The sequence below is a fragment of the Onychomys torridus genome, chromosome X, assembly GCF_903995425.1.
Source record: "Onychomys torridus chromosome X, mOncTor1.1, whole genome shotgun sequence".
Taxonomy (NCBI): Eukaryota; Metazoa; Chordata; class Mammalia; order Rodentia; family Cricetidae; genus Onychomys; species Onychomys torridus.
The window spans coordinates 6245105-6272828 of record NC_050466.1 but is presented as its reverse complement, the minus strand read 5'-3'; the positions used below and the strand labels follow the sequence as shown (position 1 = coordinate 6272828).

Below are 27724 nucleotides of genomic sequence, written 5' to 3'. Positions count from 1 at the left end.
TATTTAAAAATAATATAAATCCTTCATCGAACCATTATGCAATGTATAATTGCCATAAATCCTTGATTGCACCCTTCCTTAGCTTCCAGAGTCACCTACTATAACACAATATAATGGGATTACTGCTAAGAATTGAAGTGCTCACAGAGGGCTGGCTTCAGAGAGGCTGCTAACTAAGCACTAGTCCTACACCTGTTGCCATTCAGGTCTTAAAAGATACCTTTTCTGACTGATACTGTGGGCTGATGTGAGACTTGGGATATTTCTTTTTTAGAGACAGGGGTCTCCATGTAGTTCTGGTTGTCGTGGAACTCACTGTGTAGACCAAGCTGGTCTCAAACTGAAATAGATTCTCCTGCTTCTGCCTCCTGAGTGCTGGGATCTAAAGGTGTTCACCACCACACCCCAAGAGCTTTTGAAGTGTTTGAAGTTTACACAGTATTTTCTGAATCATTTTGAGTGGAAAGAAATGTTGCTTTCTCAGTTTCTACTTAACAGCCATATTGTTGCTAATTTATCAGTGCCAGGAGTTAGCAGCCACTTGAGCTTGCAGTTACTGTTTGCTCAGTTTTTCTGAAAGCATGAAGATAAGGAAGAGTCAGAGTAAAGGCCCTTGTCACATTTTGACCAAGGCATGCATATATTTAATCAACTTCTTTTTTCTTCTTAGATTGCCAAGGAAATCTGATGTGGAAAGGTAAGTATGAAAGAAGTCTTAAATCTTTCTCCTTATTGATTCTTTTCTTCTAATCTGGGAGTATGGATATGGAGCTGTTGATCGTGTAGGGTTTTGGATTAGGAACCTAGGCCCAAAGAAACCTAGAACTGTGTATTTAGTCAGGAGCACCAGGGAACGCAGTTTTCTCATTCTTGGTACTTGGATGTATAGAACTTTTGTTCTTTAAACCTTTATTGATGACTGACCAAGGCAAATCCTTGGGAGGAATAGGAAAATGTAGCTGTATAGTTTGTAATGGAAGTTGAGGAGTAGACTGGCTTTGGACAGCTGGCTGTTAATTTACTAGTTGCTGTAATGATGCTGTTAGATATCTTTCAGCACATTGACTTTAGTCTCCTATTATTGCTATTTTATAGTTGAAAAAATTTTGATTCAATTTAAGCTTGGGGCTTAAGACAACACTATTATGTTTCCATAGGCTAAAGGAACAAGATAAATTAAGATTAAAGGAGATCATATTATTGGGATTTAAATTGGACTGATATAAGGCTAATTTGATTATATCTTTGATACTACCTATGTGCCTTGGTGTTGGTTTTAAGACCAAGTGAGGTTTAGAGTATTTATTAGTGGCTACCTCTCCATTACCAACACCAAATGCCCTATTTGTAGACTTAGACACAAATGAAAAAGATGGAGCTGGAAGACACAACTGAAACGTAATCTGTATTGTGACTTGGCTGCTCAGTTTGGTTTTTGTTTTGGTTTTTGTTTTTTTTTAAAGACAGGGTTTCTCTGTGTAGCCCTGTCTGTCCTGGAACTGGCTCTGTAAACCAGGCTGGTCTTGAACTCAGAGATCCACCTGCCTCTGCCTCCTGAGTGCTGGGACTAAAGGTGTGACCAGGCTGGCTGGTCAGTTTTAAAAGAAGGAAACAAGCGAGGATTGTTCTACCTGTTGTGGGGTGGGAAAGCACACTGGGCTTTTGGAGAACTAACTTATGCACCCTGTCAGTTGAGACAATGTGGTGTCAGAAAACCACATTGCAGTAGTTTACAGAGAAGGACATCTTTTTGATAGAAGAGCATATTTAGGAAGAAAATAATAGACAAACCTAGTTGCTCCTTGGTAAGAGAGAGACAGCACTGACATCCTGAGTTCTGACATAGGTGGTGTCCAGGTGGCTGTGTGGTGCTGGTTATTGAACCAGAGCCTTATATTCTGAGCTACAACCCCAGCCCTGTCAGATCTGAATATACTTTTAACATTTACATTGTATCTCAGTTTTGCTTGTTTTCTTTTATAATCCTTGACAGACACTGACAAAGAGCCATAAGTGTGCCCTTGGCTTTTCTTTTTCTGTTTCTAGTAATCATGGTGTTGACTGTTCTTTCTCCCCCCACCCCCAGACAGCGTTTCTTTGTGTAGCTTTGTGCCTTTCCTGGAATTCATTTGGTAGCCCAGGCTGGCCTTGAACTCACAGAGATCTGCCTGCCTCTGCCTCCCGAATGCTGGGATTAAAGGTGTGCGCCACCACCGCCCGGCAGGTGTTGACTGTTCTTAAGGAAGCTTTTCAGGTTGTGTGTGGTCTTCATATACTCCAATAGCAGCTTGATTTTGACATATTCAGTCAGCATTAGACTTAAGCAAAAACTTAGTTGGGTGCACTGCATCATGGTAATGTTATTGGCAAGATGCAGAGATGTTGGTTGGATTTGTAGGTCATTGAAAAGTCACATTAAGGGCTGAAGAGATCACTCAAAGGTTAAGAGACTGCTTGTTCTTCCAAAGGTCCTGAGTTCAATTCCCAGCAGCTACATGGTGACTCACAACGATCTGTAATGAGATCTGGTGCCCTCTTCTGGCCTGCAGAGATATGTGCAGACAGAACACTGTATACATAATAAATAAATAAATCTTAAAAAAAAAGAAAAAAGAAAAAGAAAAGCCACATTAAAATTAGTAGAATTCGACCGCACTTGAAGTTAGGTTGGTATTCTGCTGGGTCTTGCCATTAGTCTTGGCATGTTGAACTTTTCTTTCTTCTAGTGCCTTAAACAATGAAAGGTATGATTTTCAGTTGTGTAATAGTCCTGAAGTAAAGAGGTCTAGCTAACATAGAATGCAGAGAGTTTTTAGTGAAGCTCTTAAAGCTTTATGAGATGATAAATATTGGTGATTGCTGGGTGAAAAAGCATAGATGAGTACAGTATAAAAATAGATATGTACAGACCTACCTTTTCTTTTCCTCTTCAGTGTGTCGTCCTTAATTTGGCTAAGGTGATGCACTTTGCTACTGAAATTCATCAGAGGAAAGAGTTTCATAGCGAAGTTCTTTAAGTGCTGTTTCAGTTATGTTATTGCAAGTTGGGAAATAGCCCTTGATTTTGTAGAAAGAAACATTTTCAAGCTTTGGTAAAGAATGTATTTCAACTCCTCTAACCAAAATGGTAACTAATTACCAGTAGTTTCAGTTATGAAATTTATACTTTGGTCCCTTCTGTGACTCATTTAACTTCTACTACCTCATATCCATGAATTTACTAGATTATAGGAATCATGTTGTGTCCCCCTCCCCTCCCCTGTTTCTCTGTGTAGCTTTGCGCCTTTTTCCTGGAACTCACTTGGTAGCCCAGGCTGGCCTCGAACTCACAGAGATCTGCCTGCCTCTGCCTTCCGAGTGCTGGGATTAAAGGCGTGTGCTACCACCGCCCAGCATGGAATCATGTATTATAATAAAAAAATTTCAAAATGAATTCATTGTGGAAAAATTCCTATTGGATCTATTGCTCTGTGGTTAAAGGTACAAACAGGCAGGACACAAAGATGAGATGAAGCTAATATTTATGTAAATATTTTAGGTTAATTTTGTTGTGCTTGTAAATAAACACTTTAAAATAATTCAAATTTGAAACAGACTGGGAAATACAATGTGCTGGTTCGATGAGAATTACTTTCTTTTCCAGGAAAATAGAAATTGTACAGTTTGCTAGCCGGACACGTCAACTCTTCGTTCGATTATTAGCTTTAGTAAAATGGGCTAACGATGCTGGCAAAGTAGAAAAGTGTGCGGTGAGTTAACTTTTCGTTTGACTTTGTATGAAATAATGTTTGAAAGGCGCCCAGGAAGCTCTGTAAAAGACAGTCACGACTTCTAGGTTAGTGAGACTACATGGCAAGATGCTGTCTTGAAACAAACAAAATAACTTTAAATGTCTTGCATACTTTAGAAGTTTAGCTTTAACATCTATCTGTTGAGTAAATGTTATTACCAATCTCAATAATGTTCCTTTATGAAATTCCATAATGCATGTCTGTGGAAGCTTACTATGTATTTATGGACACTTGACATAAATAAGCCTAGTATTTATTTACAGAAGAGGAGGAGATACTTGGAAGATGGTAGATGAGGAGACTTTAAATATAACTCTGGAGGAATTAAAGGGGAGAAATGGTTAGCTTCAAAATTGTATGATTCTTTAGAGCAGTAATTCTCAACCTGGTGGTGGCAGCCCTCTATCTAAAAATATTTACATTATGATTCATAGCAGGAGCAAAATGACACTTCTGAAGTAGCAATGAAAATAGTTTCATGGTTGGGGATCAGCACAGCATAGGGAACTAACTGTATTAAAGGGTCATAGAATTAGGAAGGTTGAGAACCACTGAGCTAGAATTTGTAAGGTTCTCTCAAAGTTTGCTTATTGATTTCTGATGTCCTTGTGAGAATGGCAGAGTCTCTATTTTCTGTTTTAACAGATGATATGATACAATTTTTAGAAAATACATGGCTTCTTCAAGGTCAAAGAACTGATGACACATCCGTTCAGTTGTTTATTCATTTACTCCTGCTCCAAAACTACTGAACATGGGCTATAAGGGGTAGCAGAGAATGACTTGAATAAAGCATAGTCCCTGCCTTCAGGAAGCTCATACTCTTTTGACTGTTGAATTACTCTTAAGTCAAAGAAGTGACTTCATAGAGTGAAGGGTAACAAAGACTATATCTAGCCCCTAAAAAACATTTAAAGGGACTGGAAATGTAGTTCATTTGGTAGTACTTCTATAGCATGTAATAAGCTTTATCTCCAGCACTGTGTGAACCAGGCATGGTGATGTGTGCCTGTAATCTCAGCACTTGGGAGGTGGAGGCAGGAGGATCAGGAGTTTAAGATTCTTAGCTACGTAGTCAGTTGAATCCTTCAACAGATCCTATTTTCACACAATAATAACAAAAGCCAATCAAGTTTTAAGCTGGGACTGTTCAGAGGACAACCTAGGAAGATGATTTGGTGTTCATAGATGAGGAACACTGGCTCTTGTTTACTTCAATCACTCCTATTGAGTTCATACTGGAAAGGGCTGTTAGACAGTGAATAAAGTCCTGAAATGAAGACAGCACTCGCCTACTTCAATTGAGGTTACCTTTCTTTTTTCTTTTCGGTTTTTCAAGACAGGGTTTCTCTGTGTAGCTTTCCGCCTTTCCTGGATCTCACTCTGTAGACCAGGCTGGCCTCGAACTCACAGAGATCCACCTGTCTCTGCCTCCTGGGTGCTGGGATTAAAGGTATGTGCCACCACCATCCGACAGAAGTTCCCTTTCTAAGGGATCTCTACAAGATCAAATGATTGTTGTCAATTAAATTTGTGAATGGAAAGGAAGTGCAGAGCTACACTAAGCTTTACAGTGATGTTCGAATTCCATTTTTTGGTTTTCATTCTTTTATTTAATGACATTTTCAAAGGTTACTAACTTTTGGGCCTGGAGAGATGGCTCAGCAGTTAACAGCACTGGCTGGGTTCCTCTCCCAGCACTCATATGGCAGCTCACAACTGTCTGTAACTCCAGTTCCAGGGCTCTGACACACTCACACAGACATACATGAAGGCAAAACACCAATGCACATAAAACAATAAATTTTTTTAAAAAAGTTATTAGCTTCATAGGTTAAAGCAGATTAACACATCAAGCTTCTTAAATAAAAATGACCAGCTACCTGGTATGGTGGTACCATAGTATATTTATTTTTTTAGCACTCTGGTAAGTTGAAAACATATGGATGGAGAATTTTCTATTTGTAAGTTCATGAAAGTACTTATTCTACAAAAATCCCACTCTACAAAGAATCTACAGCACATTTGTGCTTCTTTTATTTCACTTCAGTTTTTAGCCTGTTGTTTTTGTTCATCTTCTTTCACTTATTATAACCAAAACTTATGTGAAAGTTGCCAAATCAAAAGGAGGAAAACGAACTTAAAGAAGTTGAATTTTGGAAAATTCTAGGATATAGATTTGCCTTTTGAAGCACATCCTGTTAGTTTTTTTTTTGTCAATTTGACACAAACTCCAGTCACCTGGAGAGAGAAAACACTCCCACAATTGAATAATTACCTATATCAGGCCTCGGGGCATATAATTTGGGGCATTTCTTGGTTAGTAATTGATAAGGGAGGCACAGCCCACTGAAGGTTGGTTTCCCTGGGAGGATAAGTCCTGGGCTGTATAGGAAAGCTAGCTGAACATAAGCTGGTGGGTGGGTGGGCCAGTGAGCAGCATCTCTCTGTGGTTTCTGCTTGAGTTCCTGTCCTGCCCTCCTTTAAGGATGAATTAAGATCTGGAGTGGAAGCTAAACAAACCCTCTCCTCGTAAGTTGCTTTTGGTCAGGAGGTTTTATCACAGCTGCAGAAAGGAAACTAGAATGGAGGGGAGATAATTTTTGACATTAGTGTTATGGTTATGAACTATGCTATTAGGGACTATGGTTCTAGTCCTGGCAGCTAAGCCTGTCACAAGGGTAGATCAGTTTGGTCAGGCAGGTTTTTCTGTTTCTGAGTAAGCTAATACTCTTCTGTGTAATACTGATCAAAAGTGTTTGACTTTGCTATGTAGCCCAGGTTGGCCTTAAACTAGAAATCCTCTTGTATTAGCTCATTGAATGCTAGGATTATGGATCTATGTCACTACCACACTCAATTTTTGAGGTAGAATGTTTTGTATATATATTAAATTTTCCTTAAGGGTCCAATGCCCTCTTCTGGTCACAAGATGTGCACATGCTACATAGACATATATTCAGACAAAACACCCATGTACAAATAAATAGGTAATTAAGGATTTAAAAAAAATTCTTTGAGGGAGAAATGTTTATGTATGTGATTGGTAAATTAAAATTTTGTAAAGTTTTGTACATTAAGCAATATCAAAGAATAATTTTGTTGTAAATATTAAACAGGCAATTCTAAGTTTACCTGAAATTTTAAAATTTCATTTTATTGTTTTAGAAATTTGAGTACCAAGTCTTAATCCATTTTGGCTGAAATAAAAGCCTAAAATTTTTTTTTTAATATTAGGATAATGTTTTTATTAAAAGTATATAAACTGGGTTGGGGATTTAGCTCAGTGGTAGAGTGCTTGCCTAGCAAGTGCAAAGCCCTGGGTTTGATCCTCAGCTCAAAAAAAAAAAATAGGGAAAGTACATAAACTTTTAGTAAAAGGTTTGGTATTACCAGTGCATTTCCAAGCCAAGTGTTTAATTCCCCCCCAACCAATTTATTTCACTTACTTATTTAGAGATATTTAAATTTGCTTCAATAAAATGATGTCAAGCAAAATTGAAAACTCTTGGTTTTGACTAATACTTTATTATTTTTATTTTTTATTATTACAGGTTTTTAATACTCTGTGTGTGTGTGTGTGTGTGTGTGTGTGTGTGTGTGTGTGTGTTTGTATATTTGTGCTGACTCAGTGAGCTCTAAAGATCCTCATGTCTGTCTCCCAGTGGTGGAACTACCCGGTACATACCACCATACTGAGGGTTTGGTTCTTTTTTTTTTTTTTTGGGTTTTCGAGACAGGGTTTCTCTGTGTAGCTTTGTGCCTTTCCTGGTACTCACTTGGTAGCCCAGGCTGGCCTCAAACTCACAAAGATCCACCTGCCACTGCCTCCCGAGTGTTGGGATTAAAGGCGTGCGCCACCACCACCCGGCAAAGAATTTTTTTTTAAGATTTATTTATTTATTATGTATACAGTGTTCTGTCTGCATATATCCCTGCAGACCAGAAGAGGGCACCAGATCTCATTACAGATGGTTGTGAGCCACCATGTGGTTGCTGGGAATTGAACTGGGGACCTTTGGAAGAGCAAGCAGTGCTCTTAACCTCTGAGCTGTCTCCATACTGAGCTTTTTAACTGGATGCTAGGAAGCTAAACCCACGTCCTCAGTTAGTAAAATGTTTGGCACACAAACATTTTACTTACTGAGTCATCTCTTCAGTTCCCAGTGGTCTTTTAAGTTAATTTCTCCAAAGATTAGTATATCCATCACCACAAAACAATTTATAATTTTTATCAGCACAAAAAGAAAACTTGGACCATTTATCTATCACTCCTAGCCCTTACCTGTAGGCAACCATTTACCTACTTACCTGCCTATTTGAGTTTGCTTACTCTGAACATTTCGTATAAATGGACTCATATATGTTCTTTTCTCAAAGGCTTCTTTATGTATCAGTACTTCATTTATATTGAATTGCATGGAAACACACCTTCTTCTCTAGTTGGAATCTGTGGTTTGGAGCTATTATAAGTAATGTTACAAAGTATTTTGTGTATTTCTTTCTTTTGAATACATACATAAGGAAAAGTGTCTGTATCATACATAGATAAATTGTTTTATCAGTTAGACTGTTCTCTAAAACTGCTGTACCATTTTACATTCCACCAGCAATATATGAAGGATCTAATTAACCTTTTCCATATCCATGATATTATCTGCTTTGAGTTTTGCCATCCTAGAGGTATCTTACTAGGTTTCTCACTGTCCATTCACTCATTCTGACTGACTTCCCCGTGTCTTTCTTTTGAGGCAGGGTCTCACTGTGTAATCTAGGCCGGCCTTGTATTTGCTGTGTTGCCTAGGCCAGAGTCAAAATTGTGACCTTCCTGCTTCAGTGTCCTGAGCGCTGGATTACAGGCATGAACCACCATGCCTGGCTGCCACTAGACTTTCAACATCCGTTTCCCTGTTGACTGGGGATAGTGAACACATTTTCTTTTCTTTTCTTTTCTTTTTTTTTTTTTCCCCGAGACAGGGTTTCTCTGTAGCTTTGAGCCTTTCCTGGAACTCACTTGTGTAGCCCAGGCTGGCCTCGAACTCACAGAGATTCACCTGCCTCTACCTCCTCAGTGCTGGGATTAACGGTGTGCGCCACCACCGCCCTTGAGCATGTTTTCATTGGCCATTTCTATTTCTTCCTTAGAGAAATAGCACTTACTGCTCAAAGTCTAACAGTTATTAACAGTATTGATAATTGGTGTGTATATATGTTTTAAAAAGATACTGATTACTAAGTAGCTGTGAGTTTACTAATAAATTGTTCAAAACAAATGCGTTAGTATTAGTTTGATGTCTAATTTAAAGAAATATAACAGTGTAGTGTAGTGTATCTTTTTTTGTATTTGTTTTCGTTTTTCGAGACAGGGTTTCTCTGTAGCTTTGGAGCCTGTCCTGGACTAGCTCTGTAGACCAGGCTGGCCCTCGAACTCACAGAGATCCACCTGCCTCTGCCTCCCGAGTGCTGGGATTACAGGCGTGCGCCTCCACTGCCCAGCAGTGTAGTATATATTGACTTGTGCAAGTGTTTCATTACGCAGTACTGCAGGCTAGATAAACTGACATATCAGTTTATCTCCCATCTTCCCAGAGGGGAGGTCTCTGGTTTTCTTTTCCTTTAACTTGATCTTAATGAACCTTTTCACCTGAGTGATAAGATTTTTTTTTCCCGAGACAGAATTTCTCTGTGTAGTTCTGGCTGTTCTAGGACTCACTCTGTAGACCAGGTTTGGCCTCAAACTCACAGAGATCCCCCTGCCTCTGTCTCTAAGTGATGGGATTAAAAGTGTGCACCACCACTGCTCAGCTAAGTGACAAGATTCTTTTTTTATTTGTTTGTTTGATTTTTTTCTGTGTAGCCCTGGTTGTCCTAGAACTCTCTTTGTAGATCAGGCTGGCCTCTAACTCATAGAGATCCACCTGCCTCTGAGTACTGGGTTTAAAGATATACACCATCACCACCTGGAGCAACAAGATTTTTTTTTCTTTTTTCTTTTTTTTTTTTGGTTTTTGAGACAGGGTTTCTCTGTGTAGTTTTGTGCCTTTCTCCTGGAACTAACTTGGTAGCCCAGGTTGGCCTCGAACTCAGAGATGCACCTGGTTCTGCCTCCTGAGTGCTGGGATTAAAGGCATGTGCCACCCACCACTGCCCGGCTTTTTTTTTTTTTTTTAAATGTGCATTGGTTCTTTGCCATAGTTGTCAGCTCCCATAGTTGTCTAGAACTGGAGTTACAGACAGTTGTTAGCTGCCATGTGGGTGCAGGGAATTGAATCGGTTTCTTTGACAGAGTAGCCAGTGTTCTTACCTGCTGAGCCATCTCTCCAGTCCCGACAAGATTATTAAAATGGCCTAAATTTGAGTTAAAAGCAGTTCAGCAGTTGCGATTGTGTTTTGGTAGTATCATAGCTATGAATAAGAAATTAGTGTTGGTGGCATTGATAGAACACTGCACTAATTATACAAGGTAGCATTTCTTTGGGGTTAAGCTATATATATACTGAGTCTAACTAAGAGAAGGAAACCCACTTTCTAGTTCTAGCTTCTCTAATATTAAGCTATATTTCTTTGGAAAAGGGCCTTCACCTGTGAATCCATTCTTCTCATATCTAAGGTGATAGTAGTTATAGAGTTGTAGAAAATAGATAATAAATAACTAGAAATGGAAAGAAGATACAGATCACTGTCTATATATATATAGATGCCCTAGTACATTAATTCTGGGTGACAGGGTTGAAGTTGTCTGCCCGAAGCTTGTTTGAAGGGCAAGAGAGAAAGGCATGATGGGTATTGATGTAAAACAAAACTAAAGGTTTGCAGGAGATAGTTTTCAGCCGTGTGATGACCCCACCACTGCACTAAATAGAGAACCGAGATTTTCTGTATTGGGCAGAAAGTTGCCTGGCTCTCATATTGGCAGTATGCATGTACTGGATATTGCCTATGCTCTGAAGGTTAGGTATGTAGTATTTAGTCATCAGAATGACTTCATTACCTCCATTTTACTGTCGATAACTTTTGGCATAGAAAGATTAACCTGTTTGCCCAAGCAAACAGGGCTAGTAAATTACAGAGTTAAAATGTAGATCAAGGCAGTCTAGGAGTCTATGATTTTAACTCCTTCATTGCTACCCAATACTAGAAGTCTATCAGAGTAAAAGCATTTTATTTTATACTTTTCTTAATATTTGGTATTATGTATGAGTGATGTCAAAAGGGGAGGAATGAAAGAAAAGTACTATTTTAATGTTATACAAGTAGATACTTCTTCAAATAAATATGGAACCGCCTATTTTAATATCTTTTGAAGCTTGCAAATGATATTTAATGAAAAAACAATTTCCAAGGTAGCTTATTTACCCTTTGCTTTAAAGATGATCTCAAGCTTTTTAGATCAACAAGCTATCTTGTTTGTGGACACTGCTGATCGCTTGGCCTCCTTAGCTAGAGATGCATTGGTCCATGCACGCCTGCCTAGTTTTGCTATCCCATATGCCATTGATGTCCTGACTACTGGCTCTTATCCACGGCTTCCAACCTGCATCAGGGTAAGTCTTTTGCCCCTGTATTCAAAAAAGTTGAAGGCTTTGGGTTTGGATTATGTAGCATAGGAAAACTTTTATATATATAAATATCCCCCCCCCAGCTGAGGACCGAACCCAGGGCCTTGCGCTCTACCATTGAGCTAAATCCCCAACCCCGAAAACTTATATTTTTAAAACTAGTTTATGTAGTTTTTTTTTTTTCTCTACAAGTAAAGTGTGGTAGTTTGAAATAAATTGGGGTCAGGCTGGAGAGATGGCTCAGAGGTTAAGAGCACTGACTGCTCTTCCAGAGGTCCTGAGTTCAATACCCAGCAAACACATGGTGGCACACAACCATCTGTAATGAGACTGGTGCCCTCTTCTGGCCTGCAGCCATATATGCAGGCAGAACACTGTATACATAATAAATAAATCTTAAAAAAAAAAAAAGAAAGAAATTGGGGTCATGATGTGAGTAGATCCTTTTTTTTCTGTGTTTCCTCCCCTTTCCCTGCCCTTGTTAGGAGTGAGCAGATGTGCAAGTATTATTTAGTGTATTTCAGGTATGAAAATAATTGCACAGCAGTAGTGTTTTGGGAGTACATTCAGAATGTACTATGGTAGTTGGTGCTATTGTATTGTGTACATTTAGGAAATAGAGAAAATCTTCTAGTGACACCAGCTTGGTGTTATAAATGGAGCATGGTTTTAACAAGGTGACTGGGAATTATTTGCACTCAAATGCATAGTCACTATTATTGGATATAGACAACAGAAATGAGTGTTGTGGTTGTCTTGAGTAAAGTAAGAAAATGGATAAAGACAGGTGTAGGTAAGCAATTTTATCTTTTTGAGTATTCTTTCAAATACTTTTTTTTCCTTGTAGGATAAAATTATTCCTCCAGACCCAATTACCAAAATTGAGAAACAAGCCACACTTCATCAGCTTAATCAAATTCTTAGACATAGGCTTGTAACAACAGATCTTCCTCCACAGCTAGCAAATCTTACAGTGGGTATGTACCTAAAATTATTTTTGAAAGAATACTTTCTTGGGCTGGCCAGGCAGTGGTGGTGCATACCTTTAATCTCAGTACTGGGGAGGCAGAGGCAGGTGAGTTTGAGACCAGCCTAGTCGACAAAGTGAGAACCAGGACAGCTGAGTATACACAGAGAAACCCTGTCTCGGAAAAAACAAAAAACAAAAATTTTCTTTGGCTGGAGAGATGGCTCAGAGGTTAAGAGCACTGGTTGCTCTTCCAGAGGTCCTGAGTTCAATTCCCAGTAACCACATGGTGGCTCACAACCATCTGTAATGAGATCTGGTGCTTTCTTCTGTTGTGCAGGCATGCATGCAGACAGAGCACTGTGTACTAATAAATAAACCTTAAAAAAAGAATATTTTCTTTTCTTTCTTTCTTTCTTTTTTTTTTTTTTTCCGGAGCTGAGGACCGAACCCAGGGCCTTGCACTTGCTAAGCAAGTGCTCTACCACTGAGCTAAATCCCCAACCCCAAGAATATTTTCTTAAATGTCCTTTTGGGTTTTGTTCAAAGAACAAGTAGGTGAAGTTTTGATTTTTGTGGTATTTGAATCTATGATTTGCCACCCATAATTGTTCTCTTTTTAGTACCTAAAAATACAGTGCTGGTATTTGCACGTGGCGGGGGGGTGTAAGTGGGATTACCTGAGTCTGGAAGAGAAAAGAGGCCCCAAAGTTGAGCCTGAGAACATGATTTGCTGTTGATTTATATGTAGGAAGACATTGGCTGCTGTCTGTGTCTGAACCATTGACTTGGTTCAACACTTAGGACAAAATTTACAGTCTATTTAAAATGGCTCATAAATGAGACTGAAACTTGGAGATTGGCCAGAAGCTTATTGTTTTTAAAGCAGTGTCCACTTCTTCTAAAAGCAAATGGCCGTGTGAAGTTTCGAGTTGAAGGAGAATTTGAAGCAACTTTGACAGTAATGGGTGATGATCCAGAAGTTCCATGGCGCCTTCTCAAACTGGAAATTCTAGTTGAGGATAAGGAAACAGGAGGTAAAGCATCATAGTACTGGTTTTTATATTGTTTTTTTTCCTCAAATTTTTGTTTTTTATGGTTTTGAATTCTTACATTGAAGTCTTACTACAGAAAAATGTATAGCAATTCATCCTGTAATTGAAGCAAAATTTGATAAGCATAATTACCTACTGACTGGAAAAATTTCAGTGTTTCTCAGTGTATAATGTTCTATAGTTTTCTCAAGATAATCTTGGTTCCTCTTTTTTAAATTTTAAATTCATTTTTAGTATATACTTTCTTGGTTAATGCTGTAACACTGACTTCTCTTTCTAATTAACTGCCTTTTTTTCTGCCAATGGAAGATGGCCGAGCTTTGGTTCATAGCATGCAAATCGACTTTATCCATCAGTTGGTGCAGTCTCGGCTCTTTGCTGATGAGAAACCTCTTCAAGACATGTACAACTGCCTACGTATCCTTTTGAAATTTGAGATATGTATCGTAAGGATTTTGTGTCTCCCTCTTTCCACTACATTTTCTGTTTATCCTTTGTCCTGAAGTATAGTAGTCTGGCCTCTCCTTCCCATACCATAACTCTTTTGAGTTGAAATAGACATGGAGAACCAGCCAGTGTAAATATTAAGATGCATCTATAAGAAGACAGATTTCAAGTTTTACCACTGACTTTTGCAGGCAACTCTGTAGAAATAGTATTGTTTGCTGGGCAAGGTACATGTCTGTAATCCCAGTACCGGAGAGGCAAGGCTATGCAGCTCGTTCAGAGCCAGCCTGTGTTACATAATGAAAACCTGTCTCCAAAAGAGGTACCATTTTGGTCTGAAAATGTATTATTTGATCAGTTTGTATTTTCTAAACAATGATGAATGAAGGGACAAACTTGGACCTAGTTTTGCTTATTTAGGCCAGATTTACCATCCCTTTTTCTAAAATTATGCCACATACTTTACTACTTATGATTTGTCATTTGAAATTTGTCAGAAAACCACAAATTTTGTCTTATTTAGGATGAGTCATTAGACAAAGATGATTCCAAAAATTTCTTGATTGCCAGTTTTTTGGGTATAGACTCCTTGTTAGATAATGTTTGCCTGTTCTTATTGGCTGCTTGAATAACATTGGCTTTGCTTAACATGTTAAATCAGATTGTTTCTGCTTATCACTTCAATTAGAAGTGTTACATTCCCAGACTCTGATGTTAATTCGAGAGAGGTGGGGTGACCTTGTCCAGGTGGAAAGGTATCATGCTGGAAAGTGCCTCTCCCTCTCAGTTTGGAAGTAAGTAAAATTGGTTCCCCTAGGCCTGTGTGATAAGTGAGTCCGTTTTTTTTTTTTTTTTTTTTAATTTCTTTCCCTTGTACGACTGATTACATATGAATAGCTGTGTGCCCAGAGTAAGGTGATTTGATTTAATAAAGTCCCAGTATCATGTAGACCACATGAGACATCCATAATTGCTATCTTTCTTAGAGTATTACGCTTTATATTTGTAGACATATATCTGTACTAAGGCTCACTCTGTGTGTGTGTGTGTGTGTGTGTGTGTGTGTGTGTGTGTGTGTGTGTGTATGTGTGTGTGTGTGTGTGTGTGTGTGTGTGTATTTTTTTAAGTTAAATTATCTTAACATGGGCTCATGCCAGATTGTTCAAAGACTATTAGGTTAGATTGAGTTTTCTGTGGTGCTGGTGATCAAACCCAGGGACTTAATGCATGTAACGTGAGCACTCTACCAATAGAGCTAGAGCCCTAGTCCCCAAAGGTTAGATTGTTGAATTATCACTTTTTAAAACGTATTTGTTTATCATAGTTTCCCATTTTAAATTGCAACTTTGAAAACTGATTTGGAGAAAATTGGTATGAAGCTATTTACCTTTAAATCTTGTTTGAACTTGATTTCTGATTTTCTGTATGTAGATAAATCAGAGGCAGATACTACTTATAAGATGGTTTCTGTTTAAGTTTTGGGGTTTTTTTTGTGAGTACATGCATTTTATTTTTAAAATCAGTATCTACTTTTAAAATGTAATAGAGCAAATGCTGAATTGCATTATGGAGTAACTATCTTGTCAGTATTAATGTATCCCCTGTGCAAACACACACTGAGGGCCTGCTGTGTTCAAGGTTCTGACTCAGTAGCATCTAATGCATGTTTCTGTTTGACTGGGAAAGTTAAAAAGCCATGTTTGTGTCATTCTTCCTACCCTCTTTCAGTCAGCAGGTTCTAGGGAGAAAAACAGGCACAGCATCTGTTCACAAAGTCACAATTAAAATCGATGAGAGTGATGTCTCCAAGCCTTTACAGATCTTTCACGATCCTCCTTTGCCAGCCTCGGATTCTAAATTAGTAGAAAGAGCTATGAAGGTAAAGGGTTCTTACTGATTGAATCTGATTGATTAAATAAATATAATTGAGCACATAAAACTTTTAGCAGATATTCTTTAAAATATGTAATCATTTCTAACCCTGTATGAAACTTGTTTTAGGTCAGTTTTATACTTTTTTTTTCTTCCCCCTTCCCCCCTCTCCCAGCTGAGGATCGAACCCAGGGCCTTGCGCTTGCTAGGCAAGCACGCTACCACTGAGCTAAAATCCCCAACCTAATTTTATACTTCTATATTTTTTGTCTTTTTAATATCTGATACTATATAAGATAATTTTAATATCTTCTTTCAGTTTAGTATGTAGGGCATTGCTGTGGATTGCATCTAAGCATACTGTCTTATGTTGAATTATGCCCCCAGCATAGTGTAAGTTTTGTAGTTTAAATCAGACCCTTTTATTTTTTAAGGTCTGGCATCTCTGAGAACTGTGACTACTGATATGTATATGTTGTTTTGAGGCAGAATCTCACTATGAATCCATGGGAGGCCTGGAACTTGCTATGTAGACCAGGATGGCCTCAACTCACATTGACTTGCCTGGGTTCTGCCTCCCAGTGCAAGGAAGGGTCTCTTGTCACCCAGGTTGGCCTCAATCTTGTTACGTATCTGAAGATGACCTTTGGATTTCTGATCCTCCTGCTTCTACCTCCTGAGTGCTGGGATTACAGGCATGGGTCACCACACACAGTATATGACATGCTGGGGAATTAAATCCAGAGCTTCATGCAGTGCTGAGCACTTGGCCAACTGAACTATACTCCCATCCTCCTATACCTAGCAAAATATCAATTTTAGTTTTGAAGTTTCTAATATCATAGAAAATCATTAAAAGCTCAGAATCATTCAAGTTATATTTTTACTTTATCTAAGTTTGCTTATACTGGTTAATTTCCAATACTGCAAAGAAGTATCTTAAGGCACTCACACTTTTATAGTCAAGATGTTTTAATTGTACATCTGATTTTGTTGTTGCTATTTATGCAGATTGACCACTTATCAATAGAAAAGCTCCTGATTGACAGTGTTCATGCAAGAGCCCATCAGAAGCTGCAGGAACTGAAGGCCATTCTTAGAAGCTTCAATGCTAATGAAAACTGTAGGTGTTTTCAAACGATGCTCGTATTTTTCTTTTATTTAAAGGTTTTCCTCCTGACTTCCCCCTGATGTATGGTTTTGTTTTTTTTTTAAGAAGCTGGGCCCTTGTTGCATTTAACCTGAAATCTACCATACTTGTCCTAATTTTTACCTTATTATTTATTTATCTTACTTAGCTCGCCTTTATTTTTGAATTGTTTGTACATTGTCTCTCCTCAAAAATGTATACTTACTAAAATAGAAACATTTTAACATGACTCGTAATTTAGAGTTTCTTCTCCTGTCAAAACAGCCCTGCAAATACTTTTATAATGTACTTAAAATATGGCTGAGCAAAGCAGAATTCAGCTCTTATCTTCAGTTTTATTAAAACTGCAAATGCATTAACAGTGTTAAGAATAAGAAATGCAGATATAAAGAGAGAGGAAAATCTTCTAAGTTTAATTACCTACCTAATCCCTTAAGAGCTTTAGATATAGCAAATTCTTCCATTCCCTGTGGTTCTCCATTTACTATGTTTACCTCCATGCCACCCCCCCACCTTTTTCTTTTTCTGATGTAGGGTCTTGCTATATAACCCAGGCTGCCTTCACACTTGTGGGCTTGCTACTTCAGCTCCTCATTGGCTGAGATAACAGCTCCTCCAATTTTTTTTAGCATGATTACTTCGTGCTCAAAGTACAGAGTATAATTAAGATGAAGTAGATGAAGTGTCTTTAAAGTAGAAGCTAGTAGTAGTGAAGGTCCAGAGCCCAGATCACTTCATTATACTTACAGAAAAGTGACTTCTTAGGTATATACTAGTAACTGAATTAAAGTCATTTTGATAAAAGGAGATAAAACACTGCCTGAAGCAAAGACAACTTCTGAAAAATGGACAGTACACGTTCATTCAAGAATGTGCTGGTGTTCTGTTCAATGGTAGACTAATAACACTGTACTGTGTGTTTTAAATAGCTACAAAAGAAATTTTTAGTTGTTCTTATCACATAAATATTTAAGGTGATGAGTATAGCGATTACTGAATTTATAAATGTATTGCAATAGCATATAATCTATAAATATATATAATTATTTTATGTCAATAAAATATTCATTCTTATTTTATGTCAATAAAATATTCATTCAATAAAAACTGAAGAATAGATTGAACTATAATAAATAATATTACAATAAAATATAATTAATAATAACATAAAATATAAAAAATATAAAAAAATAAATAAAAATTGAAAAATAAGATTGACAAGTCAAAGTATTTACACTTGAATATAAATTTTTCTTTCAGGACATAAAACAATAGGTCTCCTTTTCTTTTAATCATTACTTTTTTAGATTTATTTATTTTTATTTTATGTATATGGGTGTTTTGCCTGCATGTACGTCTGGTGCCTGCAGAAGCCAGAAGAGAGTGTTGAGTTCTCTAGAATTGGAGTTACATACTATTAGCTGCCATGTAGGTGTTGGGAATTGAACAGGGTCTTCTGAAGGGACAGTCATTTTTTCCAGCCATCTCTTTAGCTCCTCCTCTCCTCTCCTCTCCTCCCCTCCCCTCCCCTTCCCTCTCCTCTCCTCTCCTCCCCTCCCCTCCTACTTCTCTCTCTCTCTCTCTCTCTCACTCTCGCTCTCGCTCGTCTCTCATCTCTTGTCTCTGTCTCTCCATCCTTCCTTCCTTCCTTGGCTCTATAGACCAGACTGGCTTTGAACTCTCCGCAGTCCTCCTCAGTCAGTGCCTCCTTTGCTCAAGCGCTGGAACAGTTTGCATGCACTATCAGCCTCAGCATGATTTCACTGTGACATTTTCATATGTGTATGTTGTATTTGGCTCATGTCCACTCCCACTATTGCTCTCTCTTGTCTTCTCTTCCCCTTTCTGATGGCTTCCTTTCTTCTTTCAAGTAGCCCCCGTTTCTGTTTTCATGTCTTGTGCATATTGTTAAATAGCTCCTTCTCTCATGCCTTCTATATATTGAATTTGTGTTCTTCAAATCAAAGGAAACATACTTGTCTTTCTTCGTCTGGCTTATTTTGGTTAACATGATGTTCTCCATCCATTTGCCTGAAAATGCCATAGTTTTGTTGTTCTTTATAGCCAAATGAAATTCCATTGCATATATATTGCACATTTGAAAATCCAGTCTTCTGATGGTAGGCATTTAGGTTGATGTTCAGTCTTGGCTGTAGTGAATAGTGCTGCAGTAACATGCATGTGTGTGTGGGTGGCAAGCTGACTTAGGCTCCCACCTAGCACTGATGTAGTTGGGCCATACAATAGTTTGGTTTTTGAGGAAACTAAGTTCTGCATACTGATTTCTCTAGTGGCTGTACTAATTTACAGCCCCATCATTGCCAGCATTAAAAAAAAAATTGATTTCTTTGTTTTGTTTTTGAGACACTGTTTCTCCGTGTAGTCCTGTCTGTTCTGGGACACGCTCTATACACTGCTCTGTAGACCAGGCTGGCCTCAAACTGATCTGCCTTTGCCTCCAAATGCTGGGATTTAAAGTGTATACCACTACCACCAGGCAAAAATGGACCGCTTCACGAATTTGCTTGTTATCCTTTCACAGGGGCCATGTTTATCTTCCTTGTATGGTTCCAATTTTCGTATATATGTCGTTTTTTTTTTTTTTTTTTTCCTTTGAGACAGGTTTTTCTGTGCAGTCCCTGGCTGTCCTGGAACATGCTCTGTAGACAAGGCTGGGCTCGAACTCACAGCAATCTGCCTGCCTCTGTCACCCTCCTTCCTTCCCTGCCTCAGTGCTCGCATTGAAGGTGTGCACCACCATCCCTGGCTGATTTCTTAATAGATATTCTGACTGTAGTGAAATGTAATCTCAGTGTAGTTTTGATCTGCATTTTTTAAGAGCTACATCATAAAATCATTTCATGTATTCATTGGCCCTTTCTTTTTCTGAAAACTGTTCATTTGCTCATTTATAATTTGATGGGCCCAGACAGTGAGGACAGTGTCAAAAAGGGACATGTTCTTTGGCCCATGAAAACATCTTCATGGCTAGGATGAACAAAAGCATCTCTATCTGTTGACAGCTCTTGTTAAAGTTTTCCAAACTGTTCTGAGGTAGAACTGGTCTCTGGATAGCAGAACCTGTGTGCTTGTGTGTTCCCTTGGTTGGTTGGGTTCATGATAGGGACCCTGTTTAAAATGATGATCTCCCCATCTTTTACATCTTACATTGTGACTTGGTGTGGTAGTGGATAAACCTATAGTTTTCTTCTTTTTCATAACATATTGTTAGCTTTATAAAATATGGATTGCTGAACTTGATGAGATATTTCTTACAGCTTTCACCAAAGCCCATGGACATATTATAGGTCATAAGCCTGCGAAGAGCTGCAGCCTTGTTCCTTCAGATTCAGAGCAGCTAGCTGCTTGAGGCTCAGTGGCTTGAGAATGTGTGGCAAGGGAGGGAGGTGTTTGGGTCCTGTTGACAGAGCTCATTACTGCATCACTATTGCTTTAATTAATGGTTCCCATGTTGCTCCCTTGTTGGCTGGCTCAAGGCTGTAGGCAGTCAATTTCTAAGGCTTGGGGTGAAATAGGGAATCTTCTGACTGGTCCTGGAATCAAACATGATCTTTTCAGTGTGTTGCAGAATTTGGTTTGCAAGTAGTTCATTGAGAAGTTTTGTACTTATGTTCATCAGAAAAATTGATGTATGTTCCTCTTTGTCTAGTTTTGGTATCAGGGTAATACTGACTACATAGAGTAAGTCTGGTAATGTTCTCTCCCTTTCTATTTTTATGGACTACTTTCAAGAGTGTTGGTATTCTTTTTTAAAGGTCCATTACAGTTTTGGCAGTGATTCTGGACTTTTTTTACCTGAGAAACTTTATTCCTTTAGTCTCATTGCTCACTATAGATCTGTTTAAATATATTATATCCTCTTGATTATTTTTTAGTAGGCCATATCTAAGAACCTAGCCATTTCTTCTTGGTTTTTTGAATATAAGTTTTTTTTCCTTCAAGACAAGGTTTCTCTCTGTGTAGCTTTGGTGCCTGTCCTGGATCTCGCTCTGTAGCCCAGGCTGGCCTCGAACTCACAGAGATCCGCCTGGCTTTGCCTCCCGAGTGCTGGGATTAAAGGTGTGCGCCACCACTACCATCAGGCTACATCATTTCTTTTTTATTATGTTTTTTTTGTTTGTGTCCATGGTGTGAGGAAGCATGAGTGACACAGCGTATTTGTGGAGCTGAGATGGCAACTTTCAGAAGTCAGTTTTCTTCTATCCTGTGTGTCCTAGGGATTGAACTCAGGTCTTCAGGCTTAATGGCAAGTGCCTTAGCTGCCGAGTCCTCCATGTTACTAGCCCTGCTACAATCACTTCATTACGCAGTGCTTTTCTTTTAGATTTATTTATTTATTATGCACACAGAAGAGGGCACCAGATCTCATTACAGATGGTTGTGAGCCACCGTGTGGTTGCTGAGAATTGAACTCAGGACCTCTGGAAGAGCAACCAGTGCTCCTAACCTCTGAACCATCTCTCCAGCCCCTCACTATGCATTTCTTGTTTCATCTTTTTTGATAACATCATAGTTTGGTGTTTGCATTCGTTTTATACTATGGGAATGTTAGGCAAAATGATTGTAGTGGTTTTCTTACTTGGGTTCAGAATTGGTTGTAAAGCATTGGAAGTGACTTGCAATATCAACAGTGCATTTGCTGCTGCAAATAAACAGAGAGTAGTAGGGATTTCAGGTTTGCAAAGGAGAGAAGCATGAAGATAGTGGGTACCCATCAGAAACTGACAAGGACTTATTAAGCTGATCCTCTTAGGATTACATGAAAAGTTGCCAAAAATCTCAGCATGGACCACTTTGTGGTCATTTGGGAGTTAAAGCACATTGGAAGGGTAAAAAAGCTCAGTAAGTGAATAGATCATAACTAGACCCAAAATCATAAGCGTTGTTGGGGTGTCATCCTCTTTCTTATTATATATAGTAGCAATAATCCATTTCTTTGTGGAAATTTGATGGGTCACTGACAGTGAGCAGCTCAGTGTGTTGGACTGAAGAAATGCTCCGAAGTACTCTGCCAAGCCAAACTTATATCCAGAGAAGGTCATGATCACTGGTGGTCTATAGCCAGCCTGTCCCACTATAGTTTTCCTGATGGAATCATTACATCTGATAAGTATACTCAGCAAATCAAAAAGCTGCACAGAAAACTGCAATTCCTGTAGCCCACCTTCGTCAACAGAAGGGCACAGTTGTTCTCCAGGATAGCATCTAATTGCATGTCACACAGCCAGTGTACAGAAGTTGGACAAGGGGATGGAGAGGTGGGTCAGCAGTTAAGGAAATTTGCTGTTCTTTTAGTATATCCAAGCTGTTTGCAGCACTTCCTTTGGGTGACTCACAACCACCTGTAGCTCCAGTCTGGAGGATTGGGTGCCCTCTTCTTTCTCCAAAGACCCCCACATACATACAGGTGTTTTTTTTAAGCCTTCAAAAGGTGAATGAATTTTGCTACAAAGTTTTGCCTAATCCACCACATTCACTGACATCTCACCAACTGACTACTACTACTTCAAGTATCTTGACATCTTTTTGAAGAAAAAATGCTTCCACAGCCATGAAAATGCAGAAAATGCTTTCCAATATTTGTCAAACTCAGAAGCATGAATTTTTACACTTCAGGAATAAAACTTCTCATGGTAGAAATGTGTTGCTTGTAATAGTTCCTATTTTGATCAGTTCAAGATGTGTTTGAATTTAGTTATAATGTAAAAATCATGGTCCAAGCAGCAATTGCCTTTTTTTCTTTTCGGTGACAGGGTCTCACTGCCTAGCCCTGGCTGTCCTTAAACTCAAGCTGGCCTTGAACTTACAGATTGGCTTTTATATGCCTCTATGCCTCCCAAGTGCTTACATTAACTAAAGGTGTGCACCACCATACCCAACTTGCAGGTCCTTTTGCACCAAAGTAATGTTCCCACCAACCTAATGTTTTCTTCCATCTACTGAATATGAGTTCAGCTTGTACTAGGTTTTTGAAGACCTTGTGTACATTATTGTTGTTGAGATCTCTGGGTTTGTAGTTTATTTCTCCTTTTCTTCTTAGAACTACTGTTGCTATACCTCTGAGGTTCTCATGAATCATGTCTTCATTTTCATTTGGTGTATGGAATTTTACAATTTCCTACTTGATTTCTTCAGTTACCTACTAATTATTAAAGAGTATGTTGTTTGGTATTCATATGCCTTTATGGTTTTTATGGTTTTTCTTGGTATTGATTTCTAGTTTCAGTTTTATGACTTGATAAAATATAAGAAATTGTTTTGATTATAAGTCAAGAGTGGTGGTCCATACCTTTATTCTCAGCACTCAGGAGGCAGAAGCAGGTGGATCTGAGTTTCAGGCCAGACTGGTTTACAGAGCAAGCTCTAGGCTAGCCAGGACTTTGTAGTAAGACTCTGTGTATAAAAGCTTTCTTTCTTCTTCTTCTTCTTCTTCTTTTTTTTTTTTTTTTTTGACTTTGACTTTGACTTTGACTTTGACTTAACAATTTGTCTGGCCTGCCGGGGATAAAGGTGGCACAGAACTTACGGGAGTGGACAACCAATGACCTAGAACCTCAGATACTCTAGGCAAGTGCTCTAGCACTAAGCCATATCCCCAACTCATCCCATGGAACTTTTTCTTAGGTTTTTAATTTAAATTTGTTTTTTATCAGTGAATGTTTTGCCTGCATGTATGTATATGTGTGCCTAGTGCCCAGGGAGGTCAGAAGAGGGTGTTGGATACCCGGAACTGGTTGGTGTAAACCATGGTATGGGTTGTAGGAGCTGAATCTGCATCCTCTGTAAGAGCAACAAGTGCTTTTAACCACTCAGTGATCTCTAGTCTAGTCCATGGATTTTATTTTTAATTTATTCCATGGGTTGTTAATTTGGCTTTCTGGTCATGCTGACCTATTTTTATTTATGTATTTATGTATTTATGTATGTATGTATGTATTGTGTATTTATTTATTTATCGAGACAGGGTTTCTCTGTGTAGCTTTGCGCCTTTCCTGGATCTCGCTCTGTAGACCAGGCTGGCCTCGAACACACAGAGATCTGCCTGGCTCTGCCTCCCGAGTGCTGGGATTAAAAGCGTGCGCCACCTCCATTTAATTTCTGAGTTGGTGTCTAATAGAATTTCTTTACCCTTATCTTCCATCTCTGATATTGTGTTTTCTTTTTGGTTTAGTCTATTTTTTATTTTTATTTCATTTTTCCAAATTAATGTGTATGAGAGTTCTACATTCATGTTCATCATGCGTGTTTCCTGATGCTTGAAGACAGCAGATGAAGGCATTGGATCCCCTAGAACTGGAGTTAAGGAATAGTTGTGAGCTACCATGTGGCTGTTAGGAGTGGAACCCGGTTCCTCTGCAAGAAGCAATTAATGCCCTAACCACGGAGTCATAGCCAGCTCCTTGATTTTAGTGTACTGATGAAACTTTCCACTTTGGTTTTCATTTGGTTTCTTTAGTTTTTCATTTCTACAGCATTTCTGTTTTTCCCCTCCCACTTTCTTCCTTTCCTTCTAAATCTCTATTCTGAACTTCTCATCCGAGTCAGGATCTTCTGTATGTGCCATGTTGCCTTCCTTTTTCGTTGTTCTTTACACACCTGTCTGTGTGGGCTCTACTGGGGAGTTTCTTACTGAGAAACCTCCTGAGGAGACAATCTCAACACTAAATCAAACCAGATGTGGGAATACACTTAAAACTGATTAACGCCAACTAGTATAATACCAATGACCATAGAACAGAAAATAGCAAAAAGAACAGGATAAACTAATGCCTTAATTTGTATTGAGGATAAAAGCAGAAATAGCAAATGCACAAAATAAAAGTCCAAAGAAAACTGAACCAAAATTAAAAGAAAAAGAAGAAAGGTGAATGTTAGGAAGACAAAAAAAAGCACAAGAGGGGAAAAGTATTGCACATTAATGAAAAATGCATAAACAAAATTACATAAATGTAAGAAGAATAAAAAAGAAAAAGTTCTAGTGCGAGGGGAATGTACACATTATATAGCTTTTGAAATCTGTACTGTGGGCATAGTTTTATGCTTATTTTCTTTAATAATAAGAACAACAAAAATTCAACAAGTAATTACCTATTTTTTATTTTTGTTTTTAAAAAGACTCGGTATGGCAGTTCACATTTAAAAAGCTGAGGCTGGAGGATCCTGAGTTCAAGTGAGCTCAAGGCCATTTGGGCTATATAGCAAGACTCTGTCTCAATGTCTCTCCCCACCTTTCCCAGTACATAAAGGAATAATAATACTGAGATTATAGTTGGAAAAGGGAGAAGAAAACTAGATTGTAAAGTACTAGCACCCTTTTTCCTGGATACTCTAATATTGGAGTCTTCCAGGTGGAAGGGGTGGTCAATTGAAGTTGGAGTCTCTTCTTTTTTCCTATCGTTTAGGAGGGCGCTGAGCCTGGACCAGTCAAGTGTCAGATGTCCGAACAGAGCAGTCTTCATTTTAGGACCTTCCCTTCTTTGCATACCAGAACCTCTGCTGGCCACTCTTAGATTTGCAGCCTGTGGGCCATGCAGGTTGTCCCATACTCAAGAGACTCCCCTGTTTGTACACCCTGGATTGGCCATGTTCAAGCCAAGGGGTATCTTTTGAATGCATTGGGGAGCCAAGAAAGCAGAGCACTAACATCTATACTGGAGGACTGTGGTGTCTCAGTGCTTTGAATACTGCATTAAATAGCCTTCAGGAGGGCAGAGGCTGCAGAAGTTGAGAGAACTCCGCCGGACCTGAGCTTCAGAGTTCTTAGTTCCAGCAGCAGAGAACCTTGCAGCAGACAGGTGGCTACAGAGGTGGGGCTTCCTGCTGACCTTGGGCTCAGGGCCTGTAAGACTGCATCTATCCTCAGATGAATGGGGTCTATTGTTATCATCGGCCACCAGACCTTTCTACGCCCAAGCCTTCTGCTGCACAAACTCAGCATGTCCACATCTGGCTCTCCATATTCACAACTGCCCTCTACTGCTGTCTCTTCCTACCCAGAGACTGTGGCATCATCCCCCCTCCCCCCGCTCTTTGTTCCAGAATAGTTCATCACTTAATAGTAGTGAGAGGAATAGTAGGCCTCCTCTCAAAATGGCTCCCAGTCACAGCCCTTCAAGACATGAGTGAGAAAATGGACTCATGTCCACTGTCGAATGATATAGTGGGAGTCACTCTTTAACCAAATCCCCAGCTGGGAATGCAGCCCTCTGCTGGGTAGGTAGAACTGCCAGTCACTTTATCAGGGCTTCCTGGCCTAACTTTGGATGAGGCTTCTGTGTTAGGTTTTGTCCACATCCTGTCCTTCCCAACCATGGAGTACTAACATGTTTAAGTATAGGAGAAGGGAAGCTTACCAAAAATGCAAAGTGAGCCTTAGTAAGTAAAGGCAGGCAGTTCAGAATTGTGTGATAGTATTGGGTAAATGTTTTCTTGTTTTCTCTGTGTGTGTGTCTGTTAATTGTCATTGTTCAATAATCTTAATTATAAGCTTCAGTGGAAGCTACCCACTTTCATCTTTTAAAAATTATTTATCTTTATTTTATGTGCATTTATGTTTTGCCTGCCTGTATGTCTGTGTGAGAGTGTCAGATCCTGGAGTTACAGACAGTTGTGAGCTGTCATATGGGTGCTGAGAATTGAACCTGGCATCTCTGATAGAACAGTCAGTGCTCTTGGAGCCATCACCCCACCAGCCCCCCTATTTTTCAATAAGTTATTAAATAGAGGTCTAAAAGTAGTGATTGGAAAGTATAATCAAACCTCGTGGATGCTAGAAAGGGCAGTAACCCCCATTCTTTTTTTCAGCAATACTGTTGAAATATTCATGTACACTTCATGGGACTTTTAGTATACTTAAGAGCAGTCTAATTTGAGAATATTTAATCATTCCCCAAAGAAACTTTATATCCACTAGCATTCATTCTGCATTTACCTGTCTCTCTTACTCCCTACAGCTACTCATCTACTTTGCAGATTTATCTGTATAAATATTTCATATGAATGAATCATGTAATGACTGTTGTTTTGCATATTGTTTTAGAGGTTTATCCATGTTATAGCAGGTTTTTAATTTATTGTCATATATACCATATTATTATTCATTGATGGACATTATGGCTATTTTTCATTTTCAACTGTTGTGAATATAGCTGTGAACATTTGTTCAAGTGTGGACATACATTTTTATTATTTCTCTTGCATATGAGTGTAATGGCTGGGTGATCTGTTTACTCTTTTGACATGTTTAACACTATTTCACAATCCCAACAGTGTATAAATATATTCTCACCAATACTGGTTATTGTTTCTTTTTGTTTTAGCCATCCTAGTAAGTGTGAAATGAGATTTCACTGTAGTTTTGACTTGTTTGTCCCTATGTTGAGGGTCTTTTTATTTATTTCAGCAAAAGTGTCTGTTCCAGTTCCTTTGTCCATTTTATAAAACCTTTTTATTATTGTTGAATTTTAAGTGTTCTTTGTATATTTTGAATATAAGACCTTTTTTATACATTACAATTTGCAAGAATTTTTTTTCCCCATGCGTGGTAACTTTCTTTATGGTATTTCTGCTTCTGATTGATTCCTTCCTTCCTTCCTTCCTTCCTTCCTTCCTTCCTTCCTTCCTTCCTTCCTTCTTTACCTCCCTTCCTCCCTCCTTATTTCCTTCCTCCCTGACTGCCTCCTGACTTCCTGACTTCCTTCCTTCTGACAAGGTGTCATGCAGTTTAAGCTGGCTTCAAACTTGCTATGTACCTTAGAACTGTGTGAACTCCTGGTCCTCTTGCCTTCACCTCCTAAAGTACCAAGTGCTAGGATTATAGCTAGCACTATATGCCTAGCTTTTTTTAACCTCTCCCTGCTCCC

General features: G+C 38.8%; 1 protein-coding gene and 1 pseudogene across 3 annotated transcripts in view; one reads left to right on the top strand and one right to left on the bottom strand.

Moving 5' to 3' along the window:
* Med14 (mediator complex subunit 14) overlaps positions 1 to 27724 on the top strand; it is a 92090-nt gene that overhangs the window by 5754 nt on the left and 58612 nt on the right. For all 3 annotated transcript variants that reach the window (XM_036175506.1, XM_036175508.1, XM_036175507.1), the window contains exons 2-10: positions 671 to 697; positions 3644 to 3749; positions 11162 to 11335; positions 12198 to 12327; positions 13226 to 13354; positions 13682 to 13789; positions 14481 to 14613; positions 15548 to 15698; positions 16703 to 16814. In XM_036175506.1, the coding sequence (XP_036031399.1) occupies positions 671 to 697; positions 3644 to 3749; positions 11162 to 11335; positions 12198 to 12327; positions 13226 to 13354; positions 13682 to 13789; positions 14481 to 14613; positions 15548 to 15698; positions 16703 to 16814 (1070 nt within the window). The remainder of the gene's footprint in view (positions 1 to 670; positions 698 to 3643; positions 3750 to 11161; positions 11336 to 12197; positions 12328 to 13225; positions 13355 to 13681; positions 13790 to 14480; positions 14614 to 15547; positions 15699 to 16702; positions 16815 to 27724) is intronic.
* Positions 19339 to 19437, bottom strand: LOC118574874 (annotated as a pseudogene).